Source organism: Acipenser ruthenus, chromosome 24 (assembly GCF_902713425.1).
Source record: "Acipenser ruthenus chromosome 24, fAciRut3.2 maternal haplotype, whole genome shotgun sequence".
Taxonomy (NCBI): domain Eukaryota; kingdom Metazoa; phylum Chordata; class Actinopteri; order Acipenseriformes; family Acipenseridae; genus Acipenser; species Acipenser ruthenus.
This window is the reverse complement of record NC_081212.1, coordinates 23,899,154-23,927,050: the sequence shown is the minus strand read 5'-3', so window position 1 is coordinate 23,927,050 and position 27,897 is coordinate 23,899,154. Positions and strand designations below refer to the sequence as shown.

Genomic DNA, 27,897 nt, shown 5'->3' with positions numbered 1-27,897 from the left:
TGGTGTTGCTGTGACTGTAAAGCAGAAATAGTAAAAAGGCTTCACAGTACCTTTCTGACCGTGTTTCTCAGCTGGTTTCCGCAGCGTGTTCTGAGAGGCTGGCTGACAAAGCCCGGATCCAGTCCGGTTGGCTGCTGTGGCTGTATGAGCAGACTTGACCTTATCTGCCCAGCTGGACCCAGTGGGGGTGAGGCGTGAGGCTGACAGTGTGGGAGGAGGTCCCCTAAACAGGAAAATAAGCAGTTTGGGTTGTGTGGGTTTGGTGTGATGTTATAGGCTACAATAAGCAGTTTGGGTTGTGTGGGTTTGGTGTGATGTTATAGGCTACAATAAGCAGTTCGGGTTGTGTGGGTTTGGGGTGATATTATAGGCTACATTTCAGGTGGTTTAAGAGGTTCTCCACCCCCCCCCCCCCAGTTACTCCCAGTGTATTGGTAACAAGCTCACGCTTAGTAAACCCATAGTAAAACCAGGAATGGATTAAACTGCTATGCAATGGTCATCCTATTTCCCTCCCTATATTATATGCATTTATATTTCACTGTGAATAACCCGAATACCAAATACCACATAACACTGATTCTAAGGAAAAATTTTTATAAGCTCTTCCAAATGTTAAGAAATGTGTAAAGAATGTACAGTACCTATTAAATTATTACCATCAGATTAATCTAAAATATAATACAAAAACAGAGTAGAGGCAGCAAAAATAAAAAACCACACACACAGATAGACTGTGGTGTGTAATCTCCGACTGCTTCTAAAAAGGCACATTACAGAATCACTACTTGTTGACTGTTTCGTGACCTGTAAAAATGCTGCTCCCTGACTCTTCTGTAAAGGATAAATGGCAATTGTAGTCGACAGTGTTCCATTATAATCAATATATATTTCCTGCAGTGTTGAACTACAAAATAATGTACATATTGAACCAACGCTTCAGCAGTCTTTAACCACAATTATATCTGAACAGCTCTTTGTTTCTCTGTGTTTAAGGAAAGGAAATCCCTCAAAATCACATTAAACAAATGATTGATTCTCCTTTTACCGATGGGTGTGCAAATTCCACCCAATTAGTGCATGTGTAGCACTTGGAGATCTTATCACGATATTGACTTATTTAAAGTTTAATGTACTTTTGATCTAATTTGCCATTTTGTTTCCTCTCAGCAAGAATTATTTATATTGCTCTCAAAGCTTCATACTCTATAAAGTGTAATCTTTCAAGTTACAAAATAAGAAATATACAATGTTAATCTTCTTTTAATGTGAATTTTATATATTAGTTTAAACATTCGGAAGTAAAACTGTAAGATTCTAAGTGAAGTAACAGAAGTAATATAACTTGTTGGCTAAGAGTAGCAACATATTGTTGCTCCTGAAGTAAAATGAACAGCCACTAGCACCAGCATAAACCCCTAACAATGTCACATGTAAAGCTGCTAAGCATCCCCGGTGCCAGGAAAAATGAATCCAACTGCACCTTAGGCATTTCTATTGTGTTCACTGGCGAGGTAACTCTTGGGTCACACATACAATGTCATTGATCTTGTCTACTGTATTTTTCCTGCAACTCTTTGTTGGAATGTATGCTTGGGGGCTAACATTACTGCATTGCTGTTGTCACGCCTACATTTTGAAAGCCCTCTTGTCCTAGCTTTTTAATTCTCCACAATTACGCTGCTAAATTCTTGTAAATTGTTCTCAATGACAGATCAGGTTGGCAGAAACAACTGGCTTTGATAATCCTCCCAGTTTTTTGGGTTTTTTTTTTTTATGGGAAACTGCTTAACGACTTTATATTCCTTTTCCATTTCCGTGTGGAACACCCCTCAGAACTGTGGGTTACAGCAAGTTAATTAGATTGAGATAAATGCTCATGACGAAGCTGTGAAACAAAAGTTAATGATGAACCCTACCCGAAGTTCAGGGACCTGCGGGCGCTCGGAGTGGGATTAATTCTGTCTGTAGATGGACTGGAGATCACATGACGCCCTGGAGACATTTTCCTCACCTCCCACGCCAGGGATGTGGGTCTGCATTGAACCAACATGTAAAAAGTTATAGTTGGTGTTGAGCCACTCATCATTTCACAATCATGTATGAAAAGGCAAAGTCGTAAAATTACAAAAAAAAATAATAATAAATTATATATATATAAATAAACCTATAAATACCTCCAATGTTTGGATTCAAACACAGGCTCCCTTCAGAAAGATATGTACAACATATCGAAACGTCGGGCAGCTGGCTCTTTGAGCTAATATATATATATATATATATATATATATATATATATATTATAATAATACAAAATCTAACATACAATGAATTTTAATAATGTATTAAAAGTTCATTACATTACTAGCCTTTTTGGATATAAGTTCGGTCACCTATTGTGCATTATAAAACAACTTTACAGCTTTAGGACTGCTTACTCTGCTTTTTATGAGCAGATGAAGCAGCCCAAACCTGCACGCTTCTGAAATTGTAACACTTATGACTATTACAAAAACAGACAACAACAGAAACACACATATGAATAAAAACAGCCTGAACAAACCAGCCAGGGATAATCAGTACTTCTGAAAAGCTTTGAAAATGAAGTTGCTCAACACTGGAATGTGCTTTTTCATTGACTCTTAACTGACTGGTGCCGACTATTTGATTCAATTTCCAGAGCACTACGAGTATTGCTGTAGAGTATTACATTTTAATTTTTTTTGTACAGTTTCTGCACTCCGACATCAGTGTATTATACATTAGGAGCAATCTTTGAGTAATATTGGAACAGTAAGTTTGTCTAAAATGTTCCACTGCAGATCTTTAACAAACTCACTGTGTTTCTGGGCTGGAAGATATTACCAGTGCACACGCCTAACGGTAATTTTTTTTTGTTGTTTTTAATGACCTCAATACAGAAACCTTACTCAAGCTTGCTCAGAGACTGCCTCAAAAGTAAAGCTAAATATCCTGGAAACTGAGTGCAGAACTGTAGTAAGTAAAAATAAAAAATACTCCTTTATGTTAAATGTTAACTTGCTGTTAATGAAAAAGCTGGTAAAAAAAGACCACACAAGTTCAGCACAAGTAACACGATAAATACAATGGACAAAATGCAAAGATATGCTTGAAACAAACAACATTTAAAAAAAATGCTTAGTTCTGGATTTCTATCCCTGCTGTATCACCGTGATAAAGCCCACAGCTCTACCTCCACCCATCACAGCAATGACTGAATCTTATAATATTATCATCATAACATCACAACAAGACAGAGGAAGTCTCTTTTAAACTGTGATTTTAACTTAAATGCACAGATTATAAAAAAAGAGACTGTTGTTTAATGTCATGGTAAAAAAAAAAAAAAATTATTTCAGTTTCATATTCGGAGTAATACCGGATATATGTAATTGGTTTGAAATAATTATTTAGAAATTATGAGTTTTATATTTCCTAAAAGGTCATGTGTTTCTGCATCAGGTCAGTTACACAAAGCTTAAACTAGAATTCTAACTTCTCTCTAACTGACTGACTGTAGCCTCTTTGCACAGGAAGTATTTTGGATCTGTGCTGCTCCAGAGGCACTGGCTGCTCTGCTTCATGTCACTTACATTACAGATACTGTAAAATGTAATGCAAAAGAGAAGAACAAGTTCAAGGGCACAAACTAGTGTCTGTGTGCTTTGTCTAAAACGTTATAGTGGTTTAATGTCAGTTTTCCCCACTTGTCAATGACTTTTGATGTTGCCAGGTAGAAATAAGTAAAGACACATTTTGACAAACTGTAATGCAATCTTCAATTAGGCCTGCTGACAGCTCTACAAAGCAGAGAAGACGAAGACAGCTTCTAAGGGGTCTTTGCTGTTATTCCCCTATAAAGAGCTGTGATATCGCTTAGCGGTTGGTCTTCTGTTAAAGCCTTTTCTAAAGGGGAAGAGGTTAATCTAATATTAAAACAAAAAGGAAGGGGCCATGTCAGCATGTGAAGTTCAAAGAACCCAAAAAAAAAAATAATAATAATTTTTTAAAAAGTTAAATCTGTGATTGAGACGTATAGAATGGAGGAAGATACCTGCAAAGAGATAAAAACAGTTATGCAACTGAAGACATTACAAAATAGACTGCTTACACAAATCATGCTTTTCACGAGCCCTTAAAACTGCTGAAGTGCTTGGGCAATATATACTGGAATATACTGCCAGCATGGTTGTATTTATAGCTGGAAGCAAAGACAGTCTGTTAAAAGGGTTTTGTGCTTGAATCAATATATTTGTGTAGCAGTCCTTTCTACTGCTAAAGGACAAGCCAATGAACTTGTGGATTGCCTTGAAATATACTTTACCCAATTGATTTGTGACAGCTATTTCCTACTGCAAGTTTTACACAGTAGTGCTGTTGTAAGTTGTACAGGTTTGCCATGCAAATTCAAGAGTTTGCTCCCTGTAAGTGTCTGAATACATTTGAAACTTACCTGTTCAGGGCATCTGTTTTCTCCAGCTTTTCCTGCAGCTGTATCCAGTCGATTAAAGCTTTGAAATCTCGTACATAGTTATCTAACATCATAAGCACCTCCTGTGGAAAGAGGGCACACAACACACATTTGATTTTGTTGCGGTAGTAGGACATTTGCCAATATAGGTTAGCCTTGTTGATTTAGTATATTAAGTTTTTATTCAAGGTGGATTCATTCTGCATTATTTTTTCATTTTCAAAGTCAAAGCTGAAGAATTAAGCAACCCAGAGTATTTACAGAGACTATGGAACGTTTTTTGGCAGGTAATAGAAGATGAGAAGGGCACGGTTGTGATAATAATGTCAGTGAAGACGTGTATATTTTGTTGTTCTTTCTTTTCATTCTTGATGTATTTAAGGTTCTGTATTCTTACTTCCAGGAGGTCGCAGATTAAAATGTAATAAACAAAAATCATTCAACATAATTCAGCCTATATAGGGTATAATTTCCAAATAAGCACAACAATGTAGCTGTTTTATTACTTCTCATAAAACAACATGTGGAAAAAAAAACCCTGGAACTGAATCCCAGTAAAAGCTGTAGAATTATTTTTTTTATTTTCAGTTGAGTGACAATGTAATAACACACTGATGACTTTTGAAAGCAGTCAGTCTGGTATACTGTGTTTACTGTGCTTTCTAATTCAGTAGCAAAAATAAACTTGTGAAGGTTGGAAGGGTCATTGCAAATAGGGATTGCAGGTCTAAACACCCCACAACCAAAAATCTGTCAGCAAACATCTGAGCATCTGTATTTAACATATAAGATACACAGCAAAAATGCTGTGCTTAGCATCATCAAGTCAAAAGGGATGATTCTGTGTAGTTCAATATGATGGAATAAGCACTCTAAAATGTGCAATGCAAAATACGTGTGCCTATTATTATTATTATTATTATTATTATTATTATTTATTTCTTAGCAGACGCCCTTATCCAGGGCGACTTACAATTGTTACAAGATATCACATTATTTTTACATACAGTTACCCATATATACAGTTGGGTTTTTACTGGAGCAATCTAGGTAAAGTACCTTGCTCAAGGGTACAGCAGCAGTGTCCCCTACCAGGGATTGAACCCACAACCATCCGGTCAAGAGCCCAGAGCCCTAACCACTACTCCACACTGCTGCCTAACCTTGTATTTTACAGCTCAGCGATTTGAATTCATTGTTGAACTATTAAAATCCTTACTTAATGCTTTAAACGATGCAGGCTTCAGTATGGATGCAATTAAAAGCGAGACGGTGCCGTTTCAGACCTGCATGATATTCACAAGTGCCCCTATCTAAAATCAAAATGCCACTGACTGAGCATGAGGAAAGTTATACGGCCCAGGACCTTGACTTGTATTCTGAGGAAATGGTTTGATGGGATTTCAGCAGGGTGTTATCAGCTCCAATCACAGGCAGCCCGGAGTGGCCGTAACTGGAGTTGTGTTTTACGAACAAGGAAATACAAACAAGACAAGCAGCTGGAGCAGGCCCACACTCACTGGGGCGCAGCTTGCTCCCTGTAGCTATGAAGGCCATTTTGTTCAGGCAGGATGGTGGAGAACAAAAGTCCCTTAGAAAGCTCCTTCCCAGCCCCGCAGATAACAGCGTCTAGATGCACAGCTAAAATTACCAATTAGTTTACCAATTGGCTGCAACGGATTCGATTGGTTTGTAATTAATTCTAGTTACTGGCGCGTAGAGCAGGACGGATGGCGCCATCCCTTTGTCCTACTGACACACAATACGGGTGCTCTGAGCCCAAGGGGTCCTGGACATCAATAAAGCACTGCAGCTCACCTACAAGAGCTGCTACAGCAGATACGCTCTGCAGTGCTGAAGCAATGGAAACTTCAACCGCATGAGAAGGAGCTGACAAAAAAGCAGCCTTTCTCCAGCGGGCTGTGATAGTGCAAGTGCACAAGCCCCAGTGGAGGTCAGACATCTCACTGATGCCTTCTCACCCTTGAAGGTCAAGTCCAGCACACAGGGGGAAATGAAAACAGCTCGACAACAACCTCCTGGATTTATAATAGGAAGGACACAAATACAAGGATTTTTTACCTTAAGATTTTTTATTTATTTATTTTTTTTAAATAGAATTATACATTTCTATTATTAAAAGACTTAATTTGTAAAATAATAAACAATTCATAAATAAATAAATATAGTAGTTTCAAATACGTAAAAAGGCGATACGTTAATGATATCTTTCCCTTTGCACGGCTGACTAACAGCGTATGCAAATCTCTTTAAAAAGTACTTTGCAGCAGACTGGCTGGCTTACTGTCCAAGAAGCAGTAAATCCAAATTATCAAGTTGGAAAAACGACCACAGAGATCAAAACTATTGAGGCCTGATCTCCAGCTCTACAAAATTTTCCTAATTTACTTATTTTATTTATTTATTTATTTAACGAGAAAAAAACAACAACATTGAGATAAGCATCTCATTTGTAAGGGTCTCCCAGGGTTGTATGTGGACTGGGATTAACTAAAGCCTTACCATTTTTTGTAGGTGGTAATTGTAGTTAGACTTCTGTAACTCATTTAGTGAACAGGCAAATCAACGACTAACAGATGCTTTGGCAAGCCCTAAGTACGCAGTACAATTAGTTAACCACACAAGGCTACAGAGACGCATTATTACATTTGTTCGACCGGTAGAAAGAGTACTGTATTTATTACATTGCTGTGACAACCTACATACATACATACTAATGACATTATTGTTTTGTAATACAGGTACACAACACACATGTTTAAAGGATACTTACTGTACTGCTCTAATCAGAGGATCAAGATCTCGTGTACCTGCATATCAAACATGTCACTACATTCAACACTGAACTGCATTTCTGATTTCACATTTCATTTATTCTGTAATTTAACAGTGTGACCTCCTTAGTAAAAACCTTGATATCCCCCTGTTAACATGACCTCTACTGCGAGTCTTACTGTACCTCAATCCTATGCTACTCAATTACAGTCTACCGGCTTTACTGAGTCGAAGAGATGAAAACCTCTATATGAACCAGTGAGATAGTCTTCTGATAAACGACAATAAGCACCAATCCTGCTCACTTTTCAAAATGTCACCGTAACGAAGCCTACATTAATATTGCTAATTGTTAATAAAGTTAAGTGAATTTGAGCAATTGATCTGCTTTTGTTGTTTGTTTGTGTTTTCTTTTTAGATGGTACTCCACATTACAGATTACACTTCCTCTTAGACACTGCTCTCCCCTTTCTATCTCTCATTGGTTACACAACAAGCTTTATTCAGTAAAAAGAATGTTTCGGCTAATGCCTTTGTTAGCGTTTCTTGTTCCATCACAGGCCTCAGTTTAACTGTACGGCCTTGGAAGTTGCTGTTTGTGTTGTACGCAGCGTTCAAGCATATAATACAGTATTTATAAAACCCTCGGGTATCGTCAGCAAAGAGAATCAAAGCTCTCTGCTTCCCCTAAGGCTAATTTAACCATTTATCAGCATGTCCATTAGCTTAAAGCATCAGCACGGAAACAGTGGGTGCATTTGTGGTTGTGAGTACTTGAACGCTGAGCCATTAAGAGGAGTTACCATGGTACAGCCTCAGGCGGTGTCCAAATGCTGGGGGGGAAATGTACACAACAGCTGATCCTCTTACACAGCTCCGCTGTCTGCATCCTAACCGCAATCCTCCTAGCTGCAGCTTCAACCACAAGTAATCAACAGAGCCTCGGACTGCCGGCACAGAGCTGAACATTATACTCAATGACACTCCAATCGATAATCATGCACACTGCTGCATAGCATAACACAAATGTAATGGGTATATACCTGCTTAAAATAAACAAACAAGATCTCCTCTAATAGCCTACACCCTCCCATGTGTTTCACGTTACTTCAGGAAAAATGAAATAACCAGACAACACCACCTCCCTAGCTGACAACACTGGTCACAAAAGGAGTTTTGTGTGCGTGATTCATTTTTTGTTGTAAAAAAAAAAAAGTCGTAAAAACATTCAATTCAACAAAAATTCTATCTTTATCCTGGTATTTTAAGTAAGCCAGCACAGAGTTTCATTCAAAATGAGCTTGTTATCCTGTCTGTGCAAAGGTCAGAAACTGTCTAGTTCATCACATTCAAGTTGACAGTTTTGGAAGAGATTGCAATTCTACCACAGATTACCGTGATCCTTTCTCTGCTACCTGTACAATAAGAGCCAGTTCTCCATTTTATAAACACAGTTTATGATGCATTTCACAATCCTTGCAGGCATGTGTGTGCGTCGTAATGTCTTCCTCTCACACTGTACATGTACATTTTTATATATTCTTTGTTTAAATGCAGTACTGGGGCACAACCGTGTAATCTGATACTAGTTCAAGCAGCATGGCTGAGCAGCACAATGGCAGCGTGTGGTCATTTTCATTTTTAATTTCGTAAGTGCCCAACATAATACAGGAGACGAGCACATGCAATTCCTATTGTGCTCGATTGTGTGTACCTACGAGATGAAAAGGGGATATCCAGTGATCCAGAGGAAAAGCAATCACAGTCAACTATACTGTACAACAGTCTCTCAATAAGCAAGAGGTTGCCAAACATTAGACGTGAACAGGTTTTAATCCTTCAAATGACAGCAACATTGTATTTACCTTCTGCACCTTCCTAAAACGGCCCCCTGTGCGGATTACGGCAGGTCAAAACCCACATATTCATGTACAGGGGAACATGTCTATAAAAATTCAGCATTATTTCAATAGCATTTTTCTGTATGATACAATGTGTTCTTTGTACTATTTACTGAAAGCACTGTTTAATGCAGGAAATGAATAATAAACGGTAGTGGTTTTCTAAACTATACCCAAAATAAGGAAGACAAATCCTTTATTGCTGAATGAATTAAAACTAAAACCCCCGATCATACCTACAGTAGACCCACTTATTACATTCCCTATGGTGCAAAAACAAAAACCAAAAAAAAAAAAGTTATCTATAATTACAAACCACCTTTCAGTGATATCCCACCCACACACTGTTTACAGTATGTCATCAATCTCATGCTTTTACATTGTGATAATTCTCTCAACGGGAAGCATTCAAAGCTCAATTTGACATAAACCAGAAAACAAAAGGAATGTGGGGGGCGGGAGGCAGAGGACAAAAACAAAAATGATCTCAACAGCACCATCTACTGATACACAAGAAAACAAATCATGTTCCTTAAAGAGTCTTGATTTACATCCTGGTACAGATTTTATAACATAAACACAACCAAAAACGTCATCTGGAGTTTGCGTGAACTACTAAGCAGTCTAATTAGTGATCTGCTGAGAAACTAAATGTAGTTCTTAAAAGCTCTGTCCCACATATTTGATTATATTCAAAAGATAACCCATATTGTTTCTAGAACATCTTGGCAAACACAATGAAATCTACATCAACACCCCATGTAGCAGCTCTTTAAATTTGATGCTGCATACCTTGCATTCCACTACGCTCTGGTCGGATTCGCAGGTGACGTAAATTTCATCCACAGCCCTCCTCAGGTTGTCAAAGAGAAAAGCCCAGTAGCGAGCTCTCAGGTCCACCTTTCTCGGCTGCCTGGCCTTGCTTGGGCTCTTCTCTGCGTTCTTCTCCAGAACAACAGCTGCTGTCTTGCTGTCCAGGGAGGCATTCTGTGAAACAACAAAATAATTGCATTTCAGTATTTACCAGACCACCAGCAGACCCCTGTAACAACACTTGACTGAAAGCGCATCAAAACATCACACCACAACGCAGTGCCCTGTAACTCAACAATATTGCTCTTATGTACCGCACTCATGGGCAAGGCAGCCAAAATCTTATAAATGTTTGAAAATACTTCTGTTTAAAACACACAGAAAGAACAGTAAGAGATTGGAAGATGAAGGGTGAGGAAATAATTGCAATGCTGTACAGTATTCCCCCCACCCCCCAAATTCAGTTTGCAGAACTTTATTTAAACAGCTGATGCATATTTGTTACACTTTTATAAAGACATTATTAAAATGAATGGCTGGACTTGATGTTGCTTCACACTAACAAACTGAGGTTTCTTGCTATCTCCGGACTAAATAAACCCATTCTGCACTAAAAAAAAAATCCCTTAGGAACTGCTTTTAAAACACTCCACCTCCACAGCCAATATAACACCAAAGGGTCTTTAGAAACCACAAATGTGGATTAATGAAACATTGAAGCCCCACAAATTATTATTGCTACCTTACAACAAGGTAAAGGGTTGACCAATTGGCGCTTCTGATCAATAGAAAACCAGAACCTATTGATCACATGAGATCAAAGTGTACTGAAGCTCTGCTCACCGAGAGCTCTGCTGTGCTGGGGAAGGTGGGTTACCCTCATTGAACTGAATGAACCCACTTAGTGAAGAAGCACACTGGCATCAAGTGGCCTTCTCCTTGTCAATTAAAGGATGTGACTATCGTCTGGAGAGGAAAGCACGCGGGAGAGCCAGCAACCCCTCTGTGCGCGGTGATCGCCTCGCTGAGGATGGAGTGCAGAAAGCAGCAGGCTCAGGGCCGCAGGGGAGCCCCAGGCTACTTCACCCTCTCCTCTCCTAGTCGGAGGTCCCGTCAAAGCAATCTGTCCATAGGGCAAATTAGTTCTACACTAGGGAGGTTATGTGATGTGCATTCAGGCACACTGGAGACAAGGCTGTGACTGACTGAACTGAACCCAGAAAAAAAAAAAAAAAAGATTGCCAGCTACTGTCTACAATGCATAGTCAGTATTTACTTATTCATTCTTTAACCAGGAATAAACCCATTGAGACTGAAGCCTCGTTTACAAGAGTGTCCTGGCACGAGGACAGCAGTAATATCTCCATTCTTACTGCTGTGTTGTGAATAACACAGCATCTACTAAACAGAGGGGGTAAAGCAGCTCAGCCATGCGGTAGTGGTAAAGAGTACAGAGGTAGAATTCGTTTTACATTCATGTACTTTTAAAAGCATTATGGGACCAATACGAGAACAAGTTCACTGAAAGTCTAGTCAGGTCCTATGAAGCAAAAAACATGTCATTATTCCATTAAAAAAAAAAAAAAAAGTTTTTAAAGCCCAGTGGTGTTCACCACCAGCACATGTATAATCATTAGATAAAAGAGCGTTTAGTAATAATACATTCATGGCAGAATTAACCATTATATTAGAAGTGAGGTTTTATGTACATCCCGATGAAGACTGTGAAAAGTTAAATAAATACAAACATGGCACAGCAAACGTTTGAAAAATGACTCCTCTCCCAGCTGTTACTACTGAAGTATATTATGACAGCCACTACTGATTATCACATTACAGCAACAGTACAGCCAGCATATAATTAGGGCTATATCTGTCAAATCCATTTAACTAAATGTGTCCTGTATCCACACAATTACATTTTATTTTGATTTTTTATTTTTTTTAGGTACTTGACAGCGCAGTCACTAGTGGGGGAATAATTGTGAAGTAGACCAAATAATAGGAAGAACTCCAGTATTTTAATCAAAAAAACAAAAATATTATTTATTCAAATAACTTCAACCTGAAAAATCCCAGCACTGGGAAAAATCAGGGCAACCACAAACACCTTGAAAGCACCTATAAATGAGGTTATGCAGCACATTGCCCGCTCGTGTAACCCTATCTAAGAGCAGGGAGTTTGGTCGTGGCTGGTTAATGGAAAGATCGTTTGGAATCCCCAGGTAGCAGGCAGGACTGACACGGCTGGTTTGTCACAGTTCAATAACTGCCACTCAGGGGAGAAGGAGCCTGCCCCTGGGAGCAGCCACTCACAGCACAGCTGAGTCCTGGTATTTTACCCTCCATTAGCTCTTTAGAACAGGGTCACAGGAAACCTGCAGGACACCAGCTCTGTAAGTGCAATGCATGGTGGCTGATCACACACAGCATTAAAAAAACTAGAGCAGGTAATATGAAATTCAAATGGGGAACAAAAAGTTACATTTTATATTACACATATTATATATATATATATATATATATATTTTTTTAAATCACTATTTTAATAATTAGCCTTAACGTTTCAACTTCCACCTTCTCCTGATAGAATGGTAGAAATAGCTAGGTAGACTGATAATTAATATTAATTAAATTATTATACATATGTTTACTAGCATTATTAAAGATAAAGATTGTTTTTATTTTGAATCACTAGATCTGTCTCGCTTCTCTTTTCTCTTTTTTCATTGTTTCCTTCTCTCAGTCTTTTTTCCTTTTTTACAGTTCTATTGTTCCTCCTCTCTCTCAAGTTGTGACCATAGTACATTCATTTCGCATCGATCAGATTGATATACAAAAAAACATTTACATTACCTAAAGTTTAAATGAAGAAAACGGGGCTAATATACAAAATACAAGCTCAATGATGTATGCTTTTATAAATGGTAAATATTTTACAACCACAAATATATATCTTTAAACAGTAAGATTTGACCAAATGCAATCCACTGTTATTCTGTACCTTGAAATCAACAGGAAATTAAATTTAATTATTATTATTATTATTATTATTATTATTATTATTATTATTATTATTTTACTTATCTTAAGTTGTTCATGCAGTCATTTTTCCATGCAATCGATAGATGCCTCATGGTTCAGCCATGTGTTGCTTATAGGCTGCCACGGCAAAGCTGCCCTATCGGCTTTAGCACCAAGTACTATGCCACCAATTTGGGAACAAAACAGTGATTTTGTAATGTTTCTCTGGTGAATATTAGATTGACTCCATGGGGATCCAGCGAAATTGCCTTGGAAATCAGGACTTCAAGTCTCTGTCTCCCTCTGCTGGTAACTCCGGTTAGTTGCATAAATCACTCTGAAGTTCACGAAATAAACAAAGGCCTGATTTTTAAAACTTGGTCAGTGGAAGTGATTTATTTAGTTTCAAAAGTAGCAGCTGCAACTGTGAAAAAATATGTTGTTATTTATTTATGTATCTACGTATTTATTATTATTATTATTATTATTATTATTATTATTATTATTATTATTATTATTACAATGCTGACTACAGAACGAAATGCTACTGTGTCAATTTATATAATACCTGTTTTTTGTTTCTATGTAGTCCTGCAGTGATGCGTTGTGATCTTAGACTGCTTGGAACTTGGGGCTTGGCCTTTCCTGTGAAGATAATAAAATATATAAGTTACACATCGATCAAACCACATACCCAGATAGAAGAGGCTAAGGCTTTAGATGCTCTATTTGCAACCACTATGTTGGAAAAGAATGAATTCAGTAATATCCCCTATTTCTGTTAGCTAATAACCGTTGTGCCAATTACAAAGTGTATACCACAAATACTTAAAACATTTAAAAAATGAGCACAAGAATATAGAGACAATAACATAAAGACATAAAGACACTTTTAAAAACCTTACATTTGAAATCACTCACACACACACACAAAAAAAAGAAGTCAATTAAAAAGGAGCTTCTTTTAGTTTTGGTGGCTATCAGAAGATATGACTTTATGACTTTTTAGCACTGCTACTAGCTTTTGTCTCTTTCAAGCCAATCCAGCTGAGGAATTTGTTCCAGCCACGCCCTTCATTACTGAATGAAGTAGTCAGGAGGCTTGATTCATCCCAGGCTCTAGCTGGTTAGCTGAACCTACAGCAGGTGTTGAAATAAAGGAGCTGGCCAGAACAAGATTGCAGTATTACAGTTTTCCTATCAAGTCTTTTTTTCTTAACATCTCTCTGTTGCAATTTGGAGAATGTGCTGCAAGATCTCTTAGTATATAAACACTGCAGCAACGTACAGAGCCAAAGACAAAGAATACCTTTATTGACTCCTCGATAAGAAATGTTAGTGACCAGACTCCTCCGAGATCTGTTATCCCATCCCTCACAGCATGGAAATCGGCAAATAAACACAGATAATCTGACAAATATTATCTGATGCGTGGCTATAATGTACATACAAAATGACTTAGCGAAGCAAACCATCATTACAAGCAGATTCAAAGCTAGAATTGTGCTGAATTTACAAAACGACAAACCCCAGTCCCCCTGTATTGACGTTCTTGTGGTACGAAGAGCATCGACCCTTTCAAGCTCTAGCCCATCTTGCGTATTGATTTTTTTACTATTTGACCATGTAACCTGACCGCTGACAGCCCATTCGGAGGATCTACTTTCCCAATAATCGATAGCTGTCCCCCGTTTCAACTCTCAGATTTTAACACTGGACCAGCTGATAAAGTGCCGGATGGCAAACGCAGTCTCTGCAAGTGGCAGGAAAATGACTAGACAATGATAAAAAGAGAAACACTGGAAGATCAGTATACACTGCCATCACTGGAATACTAGCAACAGATAATCAGATGCTGCAGGCTTTCAACATAGCAGTGCATAAAGGGAGCCTTAAGTTACATTGGTTTTAGCAGGTTAGGTACAATACATTATATTTCAAGTAAGACTTGGGACACCCATGTGCAATTTGTTTAGCTACAGAGTTAAAGCTTCCCCTCATTCCCGTTTTCCAACCAAATCTAACATGGAGGGAAGCTAAGAAAACATGCCACTGTACGTTAATTCTGAAACCTGTCCACTAGGCAGAAAAAACACTGCAGCCCACTTCGCACCTCCCCTAGCCTCTTCAAGATATAAAAAATAAAATAAATGAAAATGTTACATGTTACATGGAAACTAAATATGCCTCAGTGTTCTAAGGAAGATAGACAGTCATGTTTAGGCTACATAGCGTCCTGTAGATTTCTTACTTTTCAACACACCTTGCCAACCTGTCCAAATTATTTAACTAAAAGTCTAACAAAAACAAGGGGCTGTCTGTGCCTGATCAAGCCAATAGCCACATGGATCTGTTGCCATGGGCACCTTCAACAGGATACAAGCAATGGATTGTATTTAGTGTCAAAATATTCTTAACCTAAACTTCCAGCACAAACTACATGAAACATATGTTAAAAATAATTAGCTAAAACAAATTTCACTCAAGTCGAATCACAGGTGTGTACCAGTTATGTGTGCTAACAGTTGCATTTGCAAGAATGACATGACGAAAGTGAAAAGCATTGGGATTGTTGTACAGCCTGAACACTCTTTGCAGGTTCAACAACTTTTTCAATGTAACATTTCAAAGCAGCAATACTGGTACTATCAATAATCTACATGAACAGATCTGAAGCTGGACATATTTAGTTTTTTTTTTTTCGAAAGAAACAAAATAAAATGTGTCTCTAAATAGGCTGTTGTTACGGTTCGTTCCAATCTGAACTTATGAATGGTACCATTTCCACCTGTCCTGCATATGATGAAACACCTTGTTCCTTACACATCACTTCTTTACAAAACCCCCAAAATGTTTTTGTGAGAATCAGAATCGCAGGGTTCAGTCTCTGTACTAACCCCCATCTTCTTTGCTTTCCAAGGGCACACTCCAGGCAATCAGATTGCGCGCACTGCGGCCTTCCTCTGCCACAATCTTCCTCACCTTGTCATGGCTGTTTGAGCGCTGAAAGGAAGTCTAAATAAATGATGCAAGAAAGCAAGTTACTATTATACACACAGCTGCATAAGGAAACATTTAGATATTTATATCTGAAAAACACATGCCATTATTTTATGAAGTTTTTTGATAACAAAAAAAAAAATGTATGCAACACAAAAAAAAAAATAGAAAGCTAGAAGGAATTTAGATTCCTAGAAATTTCAAAATGTACCATATAATAATGAATTATTATATATGGTACATCTAGCCAACTCTAGCAGAACCCCTGGTTTACACATGGCAATCACTTACTAGATCTATAAACTCTATCAGCTTTAAACACTGAATCATATATTATTAAGTAAAGTTACAGAAGAAAACCAATAAACTTCTCTTGCCAGGTAAGACTGATGTATTACCTTTGAGAGCAGCTTCAGTGCTACTGTAACAAAAGCGAAACATTTTAACTTGCACTGGATTTTACTGCCACCTAGTGTTAAAACGAGATAAAACACTTATTGAAATCCCTACAGAACCTTGAAACTGAACAACTGCTAATGTGAGAGCGAAGCTGGCCTACTATTCAATTAGTTTGACAGGGGTTCTAACCGAGTAGGCTAGATTTAAACTGGATTTCAGTAATGAAAAATGCTGTCACTGTAGCATGGCCGCTGAAGTGCATTCAAACATCCCAGCCTTAGTGATCTGATATTTTATTAGGATTTCTATATAATCTTGTAACAAACTGTTTATTCCAGTTCTGTCTCAAGGTATAATGCAAATATATTAAGAGCAATCATGTTTTATGCTACCACTTTAATAACAGCCAAGGTCATTACTTTAAATGTTTTAATGTAGCCACCATCAAAAATGCTATTAAATATACTGAACTATATAGCGATGACCAAACGTTTCACATCACCCTGTAGAATTAACACATTTTGCTTCATAAAGTCAAATGAAACCAGCTGAACAATGTTACGTTAACATATTGAATTACATACCGAGGCACTTTGTAGTTTTCCATGTACTTAACGATAAACTGACAAAGAAAAATTTGACATTTCGAGATCTAACATGAAATACTGTACTACTGTTACAGCTGCCGGTAGACTTCTGCGATATCATTTTTTGTTTCTTTGATTACATGATTTTAAATATAAGATGTAAATTATGTTCATATACAGTAGTTAATAATAATAATAATAATAATAATAATAATAATAATAATAATAATAATAATATTATTATTATTATTATTATTATTATTATTATTATTATTATTATTATTATTATTATTATTCCTCAACCCTAAAACTATAGGTGATGCAAAATCTTTGGCCATAACTATTCAAAACTGCACAGCTGTGAGCTCTAGCAAATGGAAGCAAAAACAAGGAAAAGAGAAGACTTATTTAAAGTTCAGAAAATCTTAGATCGTATATAGTTAACCCAAGTCACTTCTTCAAATCCATCTTTTTAAATATACAGGGTGTTTCTAAACCCAGGTACATTTCAGGGCTGCTGTAAAAAGAAACACAGAGAGATACAACAGAGCAATAAAACGTGAAAGACGACGCACAGTAACGCCTTGAAGTCAATCAATCAATCTTTCTTTAATATAGCACCCTTTGCAACAAGTTGCCACGGAGCGCTTCACATGGGCAAAACAAGAAAATGACATCGCAGTAAGCATTAGAAGCAGACCAACAAATTAATAAATACAATACAGAAGTACAATACAATAATAAAAACAATAAAACACAGTAAAAAGGCAATAATATAATAGACTATAAAAATGTCTTCAGCCTACTTTTAAAAGCTACCATAGCTGGTGCCTCTCTTACAGAGACTGGCAATTTGTTCCACAGTTCAGGGGTCCTATAGCCGAATGCTCTGCCACCTGTGTTCTTTTTTAACATTTTTGGAACATTCTGAGACCGGAGCGACCTGGAACACATGGGACCAATAAGTCACTCAGGTAGGATGGAGCTAACCCATTTAAGGCTGCATAGGTTAAAAGCAGGACTTTAAAATCAACCCTGTATCGTACTGGGATCCTGTGGCATCCTGTGCTGAGAGAAAGCGTCTTAATTTAGCGATATTGCTTAGATGGAAAAAAGACACCTTAGTTACGTTCCTCATGTGGGATTCAAATGAAAGATCAGGGTCAAAAATGACACCCAGATTTCGACACCCAATTTGTTTTGAAGAAGGATTCCAAAAAAATATGGTAGCATTTTCACTTCATGGCTATCTGTTAGAAACAGGCTTTCTCTTCTGGAAAGCTGTACAAAAAAATGATTTAAAATGATTTAAATTATATTAAAGTACTGTTTTACACACAGCAAGATCCCTGAAGATGTATATTTGTTTTTGATATGTAGGCAGGTGACATAGGGCCAATTTACGCTTCAGGATTCTGTTAATTCTGCCATACATGTTCAAATTATCTTTTGCATTTCATCATATGTTTCCATTATAGTATGAAGATGGGATCTGATAATCTTTCCTCTGGTTTTAAAGATCATATCAGGGAATTGCTTAGAACCTCCTACCCATGCTTCTCCATAACAAATAGATGTCTTATTTATTCTATTCTTTGTATGTTGCTGATCAAGTCTGAACAGTACATGTTTTTATTGTGTTGTTTAATTATTTAATTAGGTTTAAATCATAAAACCAGAAGATATTTTAATTCAATATATATGCAAATAAAGCACTAGCTCTTCCGGACAATCTGAGCCACACAGGTTCCTAATATTTGCTTCAGTACAGTAGTGAACTGGTATCCAGCTCAACGTGTACTTGGCATTGGAATGTTTTGGCAGCTGCTAAACTGGGTCCATTTTGTAAATCCAAACCATGTTACCACTGAGTACAATATAACGTGTTCATTTTATAGCTAAAACACTCCCTCCAAGCTCTTCAATCCAACAATTTTCAGCATTGAAACAGCCACTTTTCAGAAACAGCATTTGCTAGTAAATCAGGTCGCTTAAATTCATTGGCCTGTAAACTGTCCTTGCCTGCCTGTGGGGGCGGAGAGCTTGATATTTATAACCGACCTACTTATGAAAATCAAGACTGCAAATATTGTGAAGGAAAAAAATATTCAGATAAATACCCAGGACGTGTCTAATAAATACTCTAGTATTGAGAAAAAACTAAGTTATCATCTTGTAAACAACATGTATCCTAATTTTGCACATCACACAACATATGAATTACTATTGATGCCTGGAAGCCCAATACTGGGAAAGTAATCAGTAAACAGTGAATCGATTGCAACTCTGAGCGACTTTGCCCCAGTGTCTTGTTGTCCCTGCCTTCATGTGCTACTGAATTAACTGTGACAGCTCAGGATTAACTACAGCCTCTCCTAATCTATCAATCAGCTACAGGCCTTTGCCACCTGTCTCTTGACTCCCTAACAAGAGTTGCTGGTTTCTTAGGTTGTTTTTTTCCTCCCACAATGTCAACAGCAATAGTCAATAACTTACACAGTCTGTGTACTGTAGCTCACACAAATCTGTATCAAATACTGTGCTGCCAACAGCAGGGGTATAAAATCTGGAGATCACGTGCAATCAGGTCAACTGCAAACAACAGGAGCTCTGACACATACCAAGCAAAAGGCAGCGGGGGAAAAAAAGGTACGTACAGAATAGAAGTAGAGTCTGTAAGCAGGTTCCTCTTCACTCTCCGGTAATGACATACTTCTAATCGAAGTAGAGTCTGTAAGCAGGTTCCTCTTCACTCTCCGGTAATGACATACTTCTGCCTGTCAGACTTCAGGCAACCTGTTTCTTTGCTAGCACAGCTGCTCATACTCAACTTGGCGACACCATCATCATCATCTGACTGCAGACCAAAATAGATCTGCATGTATCCCTGGCAAGTTGTCCAGCTGTGAGAACTTTCCACCAATCGCGATGTAGTGCTTGGTACTTCACTGACCCGGAGACCTTTAACCCTGCCTGCTGGAGCCTGTGCTGTGCTGGCAGCAATCAGAGGGCCTCTGCTGCTTGTTTGCTGGCTGCTCTGCACTATCCAGTGCTCTGAAGCTCTCTGCTTTGTTTACAGCACAATACAAAGGGACTGCATTCCAAACCCTCAGTCAGAACAATGATAGCAGAACAGTCATCTGTAGCTGTCAGGCATCATCACCTGCCCTGAGGTTAGCCAAATGCTGCTGGCATGATTATCTGCTGCATGCTGTACTGCTGATATTGATATGCAAATCACACTGCATTAGTAATTTGACGGTCTTATTTTTATAATATGTATTTGTTAAGGGTGATACTGCATATAAAATGCTAGTCTTAGTACTATGCATCTTAAAATTACCTGTGTGTACGGATGCATTGATTGATTAAAACGTAGGCTACCCATACTGCAAGTGGTGAACATTAGCTGCCTTGCACAAGCTTTAAAAAGAAATTGACCTGACACACGGACAAGAAAATATTGTTGTTTTTTTTATACCCTTGAAGTCTTTGGCTTAAGCAATTTTATGAAAGAAAGTTCTTGAATTCAGTCCATCAGAACTGTCCATCAGTACTGGCTCCAAACTAGTTTTTGTTTTCTTTCTTAAAAGGAAACAGGCATTGATTGTTTCAGGCACTGAGAAAAACACTTTAACCAACGATCCCAGTTGCCTCTCCCCATTTTGGAAAAGCTGCCAAATTGCACTCTTGGCAAAAGTTGTAAAGGGCCAACATGCACAAGACTTGATGAATGGTAGTTTAACATTAATAATCACACAGCATGCACCTGTAGAGAAAAACATCATGATTATGAGCATTCATTCTCCCAGTGAGGATGCATAGTTAAGATCAAATGAATAAATGTACCTACCGTAATCATAGCAGCTATTATGGCTTTCTGCACAGGTGGACAGTGTGTTTGATGATGCAGCCGCATATAAGACTAAAAGTTAATTCTCTAACTGCTTGATCACAGAGATCTATTATTAAATGTGGGTACTGTGGCTGTAATTATTGTGAATAACACTCATTTGTTTCTGTTTCCCTAACAAACTGCATGGATGCAGCATATTTATTGATTAATAGAACAATGCAAGTGAAAGAGTATTATGGGTGAAAAGGGAGGCATTACCATTACTATGGACTTCTATTCCAATTTTCTATTCCCTTTTAAGTGTGTATCATCCCTAAAGAGACTCTCATCATTTCTGCAGTGGAACAAAGAGATCCCAAGGACATTTCTTTTTCAAAGCAGCCCAAGCAGATGTTTGCAAATGTAACAGGGTGGAGGCTGGCTGGGCTTGTCTGCATCTGTGGGGTTACAGAGCTTTTAATTTCACTCACCGACAGGACACCATTCGTAACATCAAACAGCACTGCCTGACACTAATAACTGTTGAAATAGCCTCCATCATTTTTGTCACTGCTGTCATATGATTATTGGTAAGAGCAAAAAAAAAAAAAAAAAAACTTGAACATTTATTAGGAACATTTTAGTAACATGCCCCTACATTAAATGCTATATCCCAGAAATGAGCCAAGCACTATGAAATAGGTGTGACTATAGAAAGTGTGATTATAGTTTACTGATGGGTTTTCCACTTTACTAAATAGGTCATTGTTATTATAGCACATTAGAAAATAAACCCATAGAAACAAACAAAAAAATGCTGGCATGTTACATCTGTACTTAGGTCATGGCTTGGTTAGATGGCCAATTGACAAAATATTACTAATACACATATCAGGATAGCTATGTATGAAGAAGCACTAACATTTTGAATGGCAGTACCCCTTTTGGTCTGGTTTTGAATCACTATTAGAATGCTTGCATTGTTTTCAAGCTCTAGCCTGTATTTTAAATGTGTACCTGTGCTACCAGTGGACCTCCCCTGTGAAGGAGGGACCAGTAAACAGAGAGAGAAGTGAAAAGTTCTGAATATTAAGGTTTTGCTTACAGTATTTCTTGGCTCACTCTGTTGTACAGTAAACTGTTATAAAATAATTGATATTTGATTTTAAGCAAAATGCTTATGTTCAAAGAACAAAGAGCTCTGTTAGGTAATAACCGTTGTTTTGAAGTAAGTGCAAGACACAATAAGTATCTCATTTGATACCATCGCATGTCTAAAAATGGGCCTTTGCCTTCATAATAGGGCCTGTCGTTTATTTATTTACCAGACGTACAGCCCTGAACTAAAATAAAGTCAATAGTCAGAGTCCCCTGTCTTGATTGTGCATATGTGACATAACAGGTTGCACAACAAATACAAATATGACCCACATTGTATAGCAGTTTGATGCACTCCTGGTGTTTTACTATGAGTTTAATGAGACACACCTGAGCTTGTATACACTGGGGCACATAATAAAACCTGGAATGGCTGAAACTGCTATGCAGTAGGAGTCTTATTTCCATCCCTATATGCTGTCTTACCCATTGGGACTGAAACTTGCTTGCTTACAGAACACAAGTCAGTAACCTATTTTCAGAACAAAGTAAATCAATCACGTGAGAGACAGCACACTTAAATATGCTACATGCTGCGACATGAAATTATGCAAATACACTCCTGTGCAGTTCTGAATGGTCTATAATGGCAGGTTGCTAAGACAAACGAACACATTGCAATTATTAATGACAACCCCCTTGTATAGAATGGCTACATCTGTAGCTACTTTAAAATACAATTATCGTATTTTGTGCCCTTGCATTAGTTTGAAAAACAACTGTACACTGGCAGTTTTCATTACCAACTCGAACCAGGCATTACACACAAACTAGAGCCGGGTTCTTACCTTGAGGCTAATGTTAATGGGCGTGTTCCTCCCCTTGCCTCCACCATGCGACGATCCCGAGCTGTTGCTGCCGGATCTCTCCCTGCCATCCCCGCCACCGGGGCCCACTCTCTTCCCCGCTCTCTCTTTGCCATCAAGCCCCGACCCAAGGCGGTGCTGACCGGCTCCTCGCCGCCTGCCTTCGCTGCGGCAATCATTAGACATCGGCCTAAAAATGTATATTCTTTCAACGGACACTAGATAATAATATTATTTGATTTTAGTCAAATGCAACCCTTCACTGACAACAACAGCATAGGCTACAGCTGACAGCTCAAAACAACCTAACTAGAAGCAGAAAGCGTTACAATACATTTCTGATTGGCATCAAGAACAGCCAATCACGATAGCGCTATTTCCAGTGTGGCAAATCAGAGAAGAGAAAAGGTGGGGTCAAACTGTGTAATGTTTAGGTTGGGCTTCGGCTACCAGGTAACCGAAGGCAGGACGAACAGACACGTACTTTGATTGGTTCGTTTAGACAGCGACCAATTGCGCGAAATATGTAAACCATGTTAACTGCCATTTACATTAAACACGGTTTGTAATGTAAATAACATCCGTTTAAAACTATAATATACGGTTTAACAGCGTATCATTTTAATATGAAATATTCCTGCAGAAAACAATGTTTTACACATTGCCAATACCATCAAATGAGTACATTACTTATACACTATAAATGAAACATCCTTCCCACGATTTTAATGTACTGAATGTGTACATGGGACAGTCTAATATCCTGTAGACTTGCCTGAAATGCAAACACCGCCCACTACGATTGGTCCTGCCCAAACCGGAACTGACGCAAAATGGCAGTCTGTCGCTCCTGACAACCGGTCGAGCGAGAAAACGTTTGAAATTAAGGTGAGTTTTGAATGTATTGTTATCTTATCTTACGATGGAGAAAAACGCAACATGGTCATCGTGTAGATATTACAATAAGATCGCGATTACAAAGAGTTTACCATTCCTATCTGTTAGCGGCCATTTATTAAACGTAGTTGTTTGTACAACCAAGGTAGATGGTCAAATGAAATGGTCACCGAAGTTATATCATCTCTCTGTCCAATGGGTCACGCTAAGCATGACTACAAGCTAGTAAAACTGTATAAGTTTTGGAAATTTGTGAATTATTGTCTACATTCCTCACTGCGAATTTTTTTCAAAGAGCCAGCAGGTAATTCGTTTGTAATATTAAAACACTGTTTTTCGTGTTGTGCATTTAAGATTTGTATACGTTTTAGAACAGTTTATTACAGGGTTTTCAGGATGTGAAGTTTAGGTTATCATTGAACTAATCACAGGTGTACCAACTTGATAACTCAAAAAGGATGATTACAACTTTCTAGAACCTCACAATTTGCCTAACTAAACGGAACAGCAAATGTGCGGTTTACATTTGCCAGAGATTGTATTATAAAGATCACTGGTCAAAGAGCATATTTTAATAAGACCTCAACCGATTAGACCTCAAGCTTTGCAAAATAAAGCTGAATTTAACGATTGCGCACATCAGCAGCTCCATGGAGGAAAACAGACTTGAGGGCTGTCCGTTGTAAATAAGGCTTTCGCATCTAAATCCAAGTCAGTTTTGTTGTTATTAGAGAAAGTGGTTTATGTGAAGTCATTGCCAGTCACATAACAGTAACGGTTAATGTTTTCACAATTTTAATTCCTGGACCAACTTGCAAATTAAGCAGCTGCTGCTGTAGGTCAAATCCGTGTTAGTTTCATACTGAGGCAGTACCACTGAGCATCATGCAGATGGCACCACGACACAAGCAAAAGCAAGGAAAAATGTGACTTGATGTAATTCTCTATGTTAAATATTTGTATTTTTCAGATTGCACACTTCTGTATTCGATGTTTCAGAAGATGCAGTCTATATTATATCTGACTTGTGCATTTCTTGCACTGGGTTGTGCTGACATTGAACATCATCAACAGGATTATCTCAGTGAAGAGCACTATGTAGATGGGGAGCACAATGCTGAGTATGACAGGGACGCCTTCTTTGGAGATGAGGTACTAACGTCTCAAACAGATCGTGCTTTTTAGATATTTTAGGTAGATTTCATATTTTATTGCTAAATCCATTCAGTATTGAATATTGTGCTTTACAGTATGTTTCTCCTGTAAGCATTCTGTTTTTACACACAGGAAGAGGAGGAGGAATATGCCAAGCTCAGTCCACTTGAACAACAGGAGAGATTGATATCTATTGTGAAGAAAATTGATACCAATTCAGATGGCTTTATCTCTGATGGTTTGTTGTATAATGTATTTATAGCAATAGTTTATTATTAATTATTGTTACAGGATGCTGTCTTTTTCAGTGTCCTATAACATTAAGTTCCATTTAAAGAACAAGTGCAAAAACAGACCTTAAAACTAATTCACTAGTGTGCACCTATATTAATATATTGGAAGCATACTGTACCTTTTTAAATTTCAAATATTTACAGTGTCTAAAACTGACCTATGTTTGTAAATTCAAAGACTAAGCATAAAGCTTGCATATCCCTCAAAAATGCAACTGCACATATTTTGACATTGTTCACCTAGTGATTTGGTTGGTCTACCTTCCCCTAATTTCATAATATGACAGAGAGGAGGTGAAGCACTACATACAGTAGTACATATAAATAGGCAGTTTAGTACTGAAACTTTGATTGTTTTAATATTTGTTTGCAGTTTTTTTTCTTAATACTTTGTCATGCTTGTTCCCAAGATGAGCTCAGCACATGGATACAGAAGTCTTTCAGACATTATTCAACTGAGGAGACAGCACATCGATTTCCAGAGTATGATACCAACCATGATGGAATTGTATCGTGGGAGGAATATAACATGCATATGTATGACCGTGTCATCAGATTTGATGAGGATGTCGTCCTGAATGATTCAGAGGAAGAATCTTTTAGACTGGTAAGCTTTACAGTTTCTGAAAAATATTTTTTATTTTACATTAAAGAACTTTACACATTATTTCTTTACATATTCCAAAGGAAGGATTCAAAAATATAAAAACATGTCTTTGCTTGTTCATAATGTTTGTTGCTTCAAGTAAGATGTTACAAAGTCTTTCTTTCTTTCTTTCTTTCTTTCCTAGCTACATTTAAAGGATAAGAAACGCTTTGAACATGCAGACATTAATGACGTTCCTGGACTAAACTTGACAGAATTTATAGCGTTTGAACATCCATCTGAAGTGGATTACATGATGGTAAGTTCACATGCAGTACAGCAGGTTTGCATTGTTACAGAATCACTGTTTTCCATATCTGTTTTTTAGAAGTAAAGTATATTTTGAGTACCACATTAGTTTAAAGGTTTGTCTGGTAAAAAAAAGTGAATTAATTGCAATAAATTGTTATCTGATTTTTAAGAGGATACTTGTAAAATGATCCACTATAAAAGGCATGAGACAAGCTTAGTATATCAGGACAAATCCATGAGACTGCATAAAACAAATTCTGGCTACATTTTTAAGTGGAACTGTTATTTTATCCTGTATTTATGTATGTGATTCGCCTTGATAAACACTAAAATAAAAATGTAATCATGTGTTTGAACAGCAGTATGTAAGTACATAGGGAAAGTCACTCAAAGGAATGGGGATAGTGAATAATATATTTGTATTGGGTAAAGTCTAGTCAGAAGCCTGTGATAAATGTTAGTTATGAAAAAGGTCTTTAAGCATTTGCCAAACTGCAGGATTACGTCAAGCAAGATGCATTAGAAGAACATGATAGAAATGGAGATGGGTTTATCAGTCTAAATGAGTATCTTGGGGACTACAGGAGAGATCCAGGTAAGTATATGCTTGTGACTGAAACTGTAGTTCATATATAATGTATAGCAGATAAGATGCATGCTGTTGCTTAAAAAATCTACTTCATTTATTATATATACTAATAAATAAGCATTTAGATAGAGCATGGTCCATTAAGATACAGTACAATTCCACCTAAACGTTTACACAAATGCTAAGTTCAAGATCTAATCCTGTTTAATACATGTTTCCTTGTTCTAGGTGCAGAAAATGATGCTGAGTGGACAATTGTAGAAAGAGAACGCTTTGAAAATGTTTATGATAAGGATCAAGATGGTAAACTTAGCCCTGAGGAGTTGCTTAATTGGGTGGTGCCCAACAATCTGGATGCTGCAAAAGAGGAAGTAAGTACAATGACCCCTTTTAAATTGCACTGATGCAATACAACTTTCTAATATAGCTGACCTGATGGTTTCTTGCCTGGAACATGTCACACAAGTCTTTACTGTGGTGGAACCTTGTTCTGTACCTGAGGTTTTGGGTAACTCCCCATTTCACTAAAGCATTTAATATATCTATTTACATGAAACAGTTTTTTTGTATATGCTTGTACTCTGGTATTAGTGATTGCAGTTCAGTATGAACCCCAATAATTGTAAAAAAAATCTGTTTATGACTTGGTTATGTAATTCTTTTTTATTTCTTTTACAGGCTGTTCATCTTATCAAAGAAATGGACACAAATGGTGATGGGAAGCTGACGGAGAATGAAGTTTTGAGCAACCAGGAGCTTTTCCTCAGCAGTGAAGCCACTGACTACGGCAGACAGCTACATGATGAGCATTTCTACCATGACGAGCTCTAATCCTCCATTGGACGCTTTGGACGCCCGGGTTAACTGTTTACACCCAAATCCAAATGAATTTGAACATCTGCCTTTATTAGGTTTTAGAAAAACCGACATTATATCTGCCAAATTAAAAAACATATATGTTCTAAAATATATTTAAAAACCTGGTTATAATGTTGTTGGTATTATTTGTAAAATGTAAGGTCTGTAATCTCTATTTTATTTACATGTTTTATTATTTAATTTTGAAAGCGTTGCTAAATGTAAAGGGTTTTTTTCCTCGTGTTTACAGAGTTAAGGGTTTTTGTTTTTGTTTTCTAATTCACCTTACATTCACTATACTTGCTAACTAATCTCAAACTGACACAGGACCTGGTTTTTCATTTTTTTTCCAAAATGGAAATAAATACGTTAATATTTTCGAACTAGTAATTCATG

The 27,897-nt window shown here is 37.5% G+C and overlaps 2 protein-coding genes across 5 annotated transcripts in view; one reads left to right on the top strand and one right to left on the bottom strand.

Annotated features, from left to right (window-relative positions):
• LOC117429196 (S phase cyclin A-associated protein in the endoplasmic reticulum-like) overlaps window positions 1–23,152 on the bottom strand; it is a 96,448-nt gene extending 73,296 nt beyond the window's left edge. Inside the window, exons 1-7 of one of the 4 annotated variants that reach the window (XM_058998845.1) lie at window positions 22,794–23,152; window positions 15,924–16,041; window positions 13,595–13,671; window positions 9,982–10,176; window positions 4,475–4,575; window positions 1,920–2,036; window positions 51–223 (exon numbers count right to left, since the gene is read on the bottom strand). In XM_058998845.1, the coding sequence (XP_058854828.1) occupies window positions 51–223; window positions 1,920–2,036; window positions 4,475–4,575; window positions 9,982–10,176; window positions 13,595–13,671; window positions 15,924–16,041; window positions 22,794–22,997 (985 nt within the window). In that variant the 5' untranslated portion in view covers window positions 22,998–23,152. Of the gene's footprint in view, window positions 1–50; window positions 224–1,919; window positions 2,037–4,474; window positions 4,576–9,981; window positions 10,177–13,594; window positions 13,672–15,923; window positions 16,042–19,669; window positions 20,158–22,793 lie in introns of those variants that run through there. The other 3 variants (XM_058998843.1, XM_058998844.1, XM_058998846.1) reach the window with 3 other exon arrangements.
• A 430-nt stretch (window positions 23,153–23,582) lies between these two features.
• Window positions 23,583–27,891, top strand: LOC117427988 (reticulocalbin-2-like). The gene is made up of 8 exons (XM_034046465.3): window positions 23,583–23,699; window positions 24,679–24,860; window positions 24,996–25,101; window positions 25,567–25,763; window positions 25,948–26,061; window positions 26,553–26,649; window positions 26,872–27,014; window positions 27,322–27,891. Exons 2-8 carry the CDS (start codon window positions 24,699–24,701, stop codon window positions 27,472–27,474), a joined length of 972 nt encoding a protein of 323 aa, XP_033902356.2. The 5' UTR covers window positions 23,583–23,699; window positions 24,679–24,698; the 3' UTR covers window positions 27,475–27,891.
• Window positions 27,892–27,897: the final 6 nt, after the last annotated feature.

Excerpts from the sequence above, each read along its gene's own strand:
- LOC117427988 (XM_034046465.3), top strand. The coding sequence starts at position 24,699 with ATGTTTCAGAAGATGCAGTCTATATTATATCTGACTTGTGCATTTCTT. Across the intron at positions 25,764-25,947 it reads AGGAAGAATCTTTTAGACTG|CTACATTTAAAGGATAAGAA; the intron begins GTAAGCTTTACA and ends TTTCTTTCCTAG. Across the intron at positions 26,650-26,871 it reads GGACTACAGGAGAGATCCAG|GTGCAGAAAATGATGCTGAG; the intron begins GTAAGTATATGC and ends TCCTTGTTCTAG.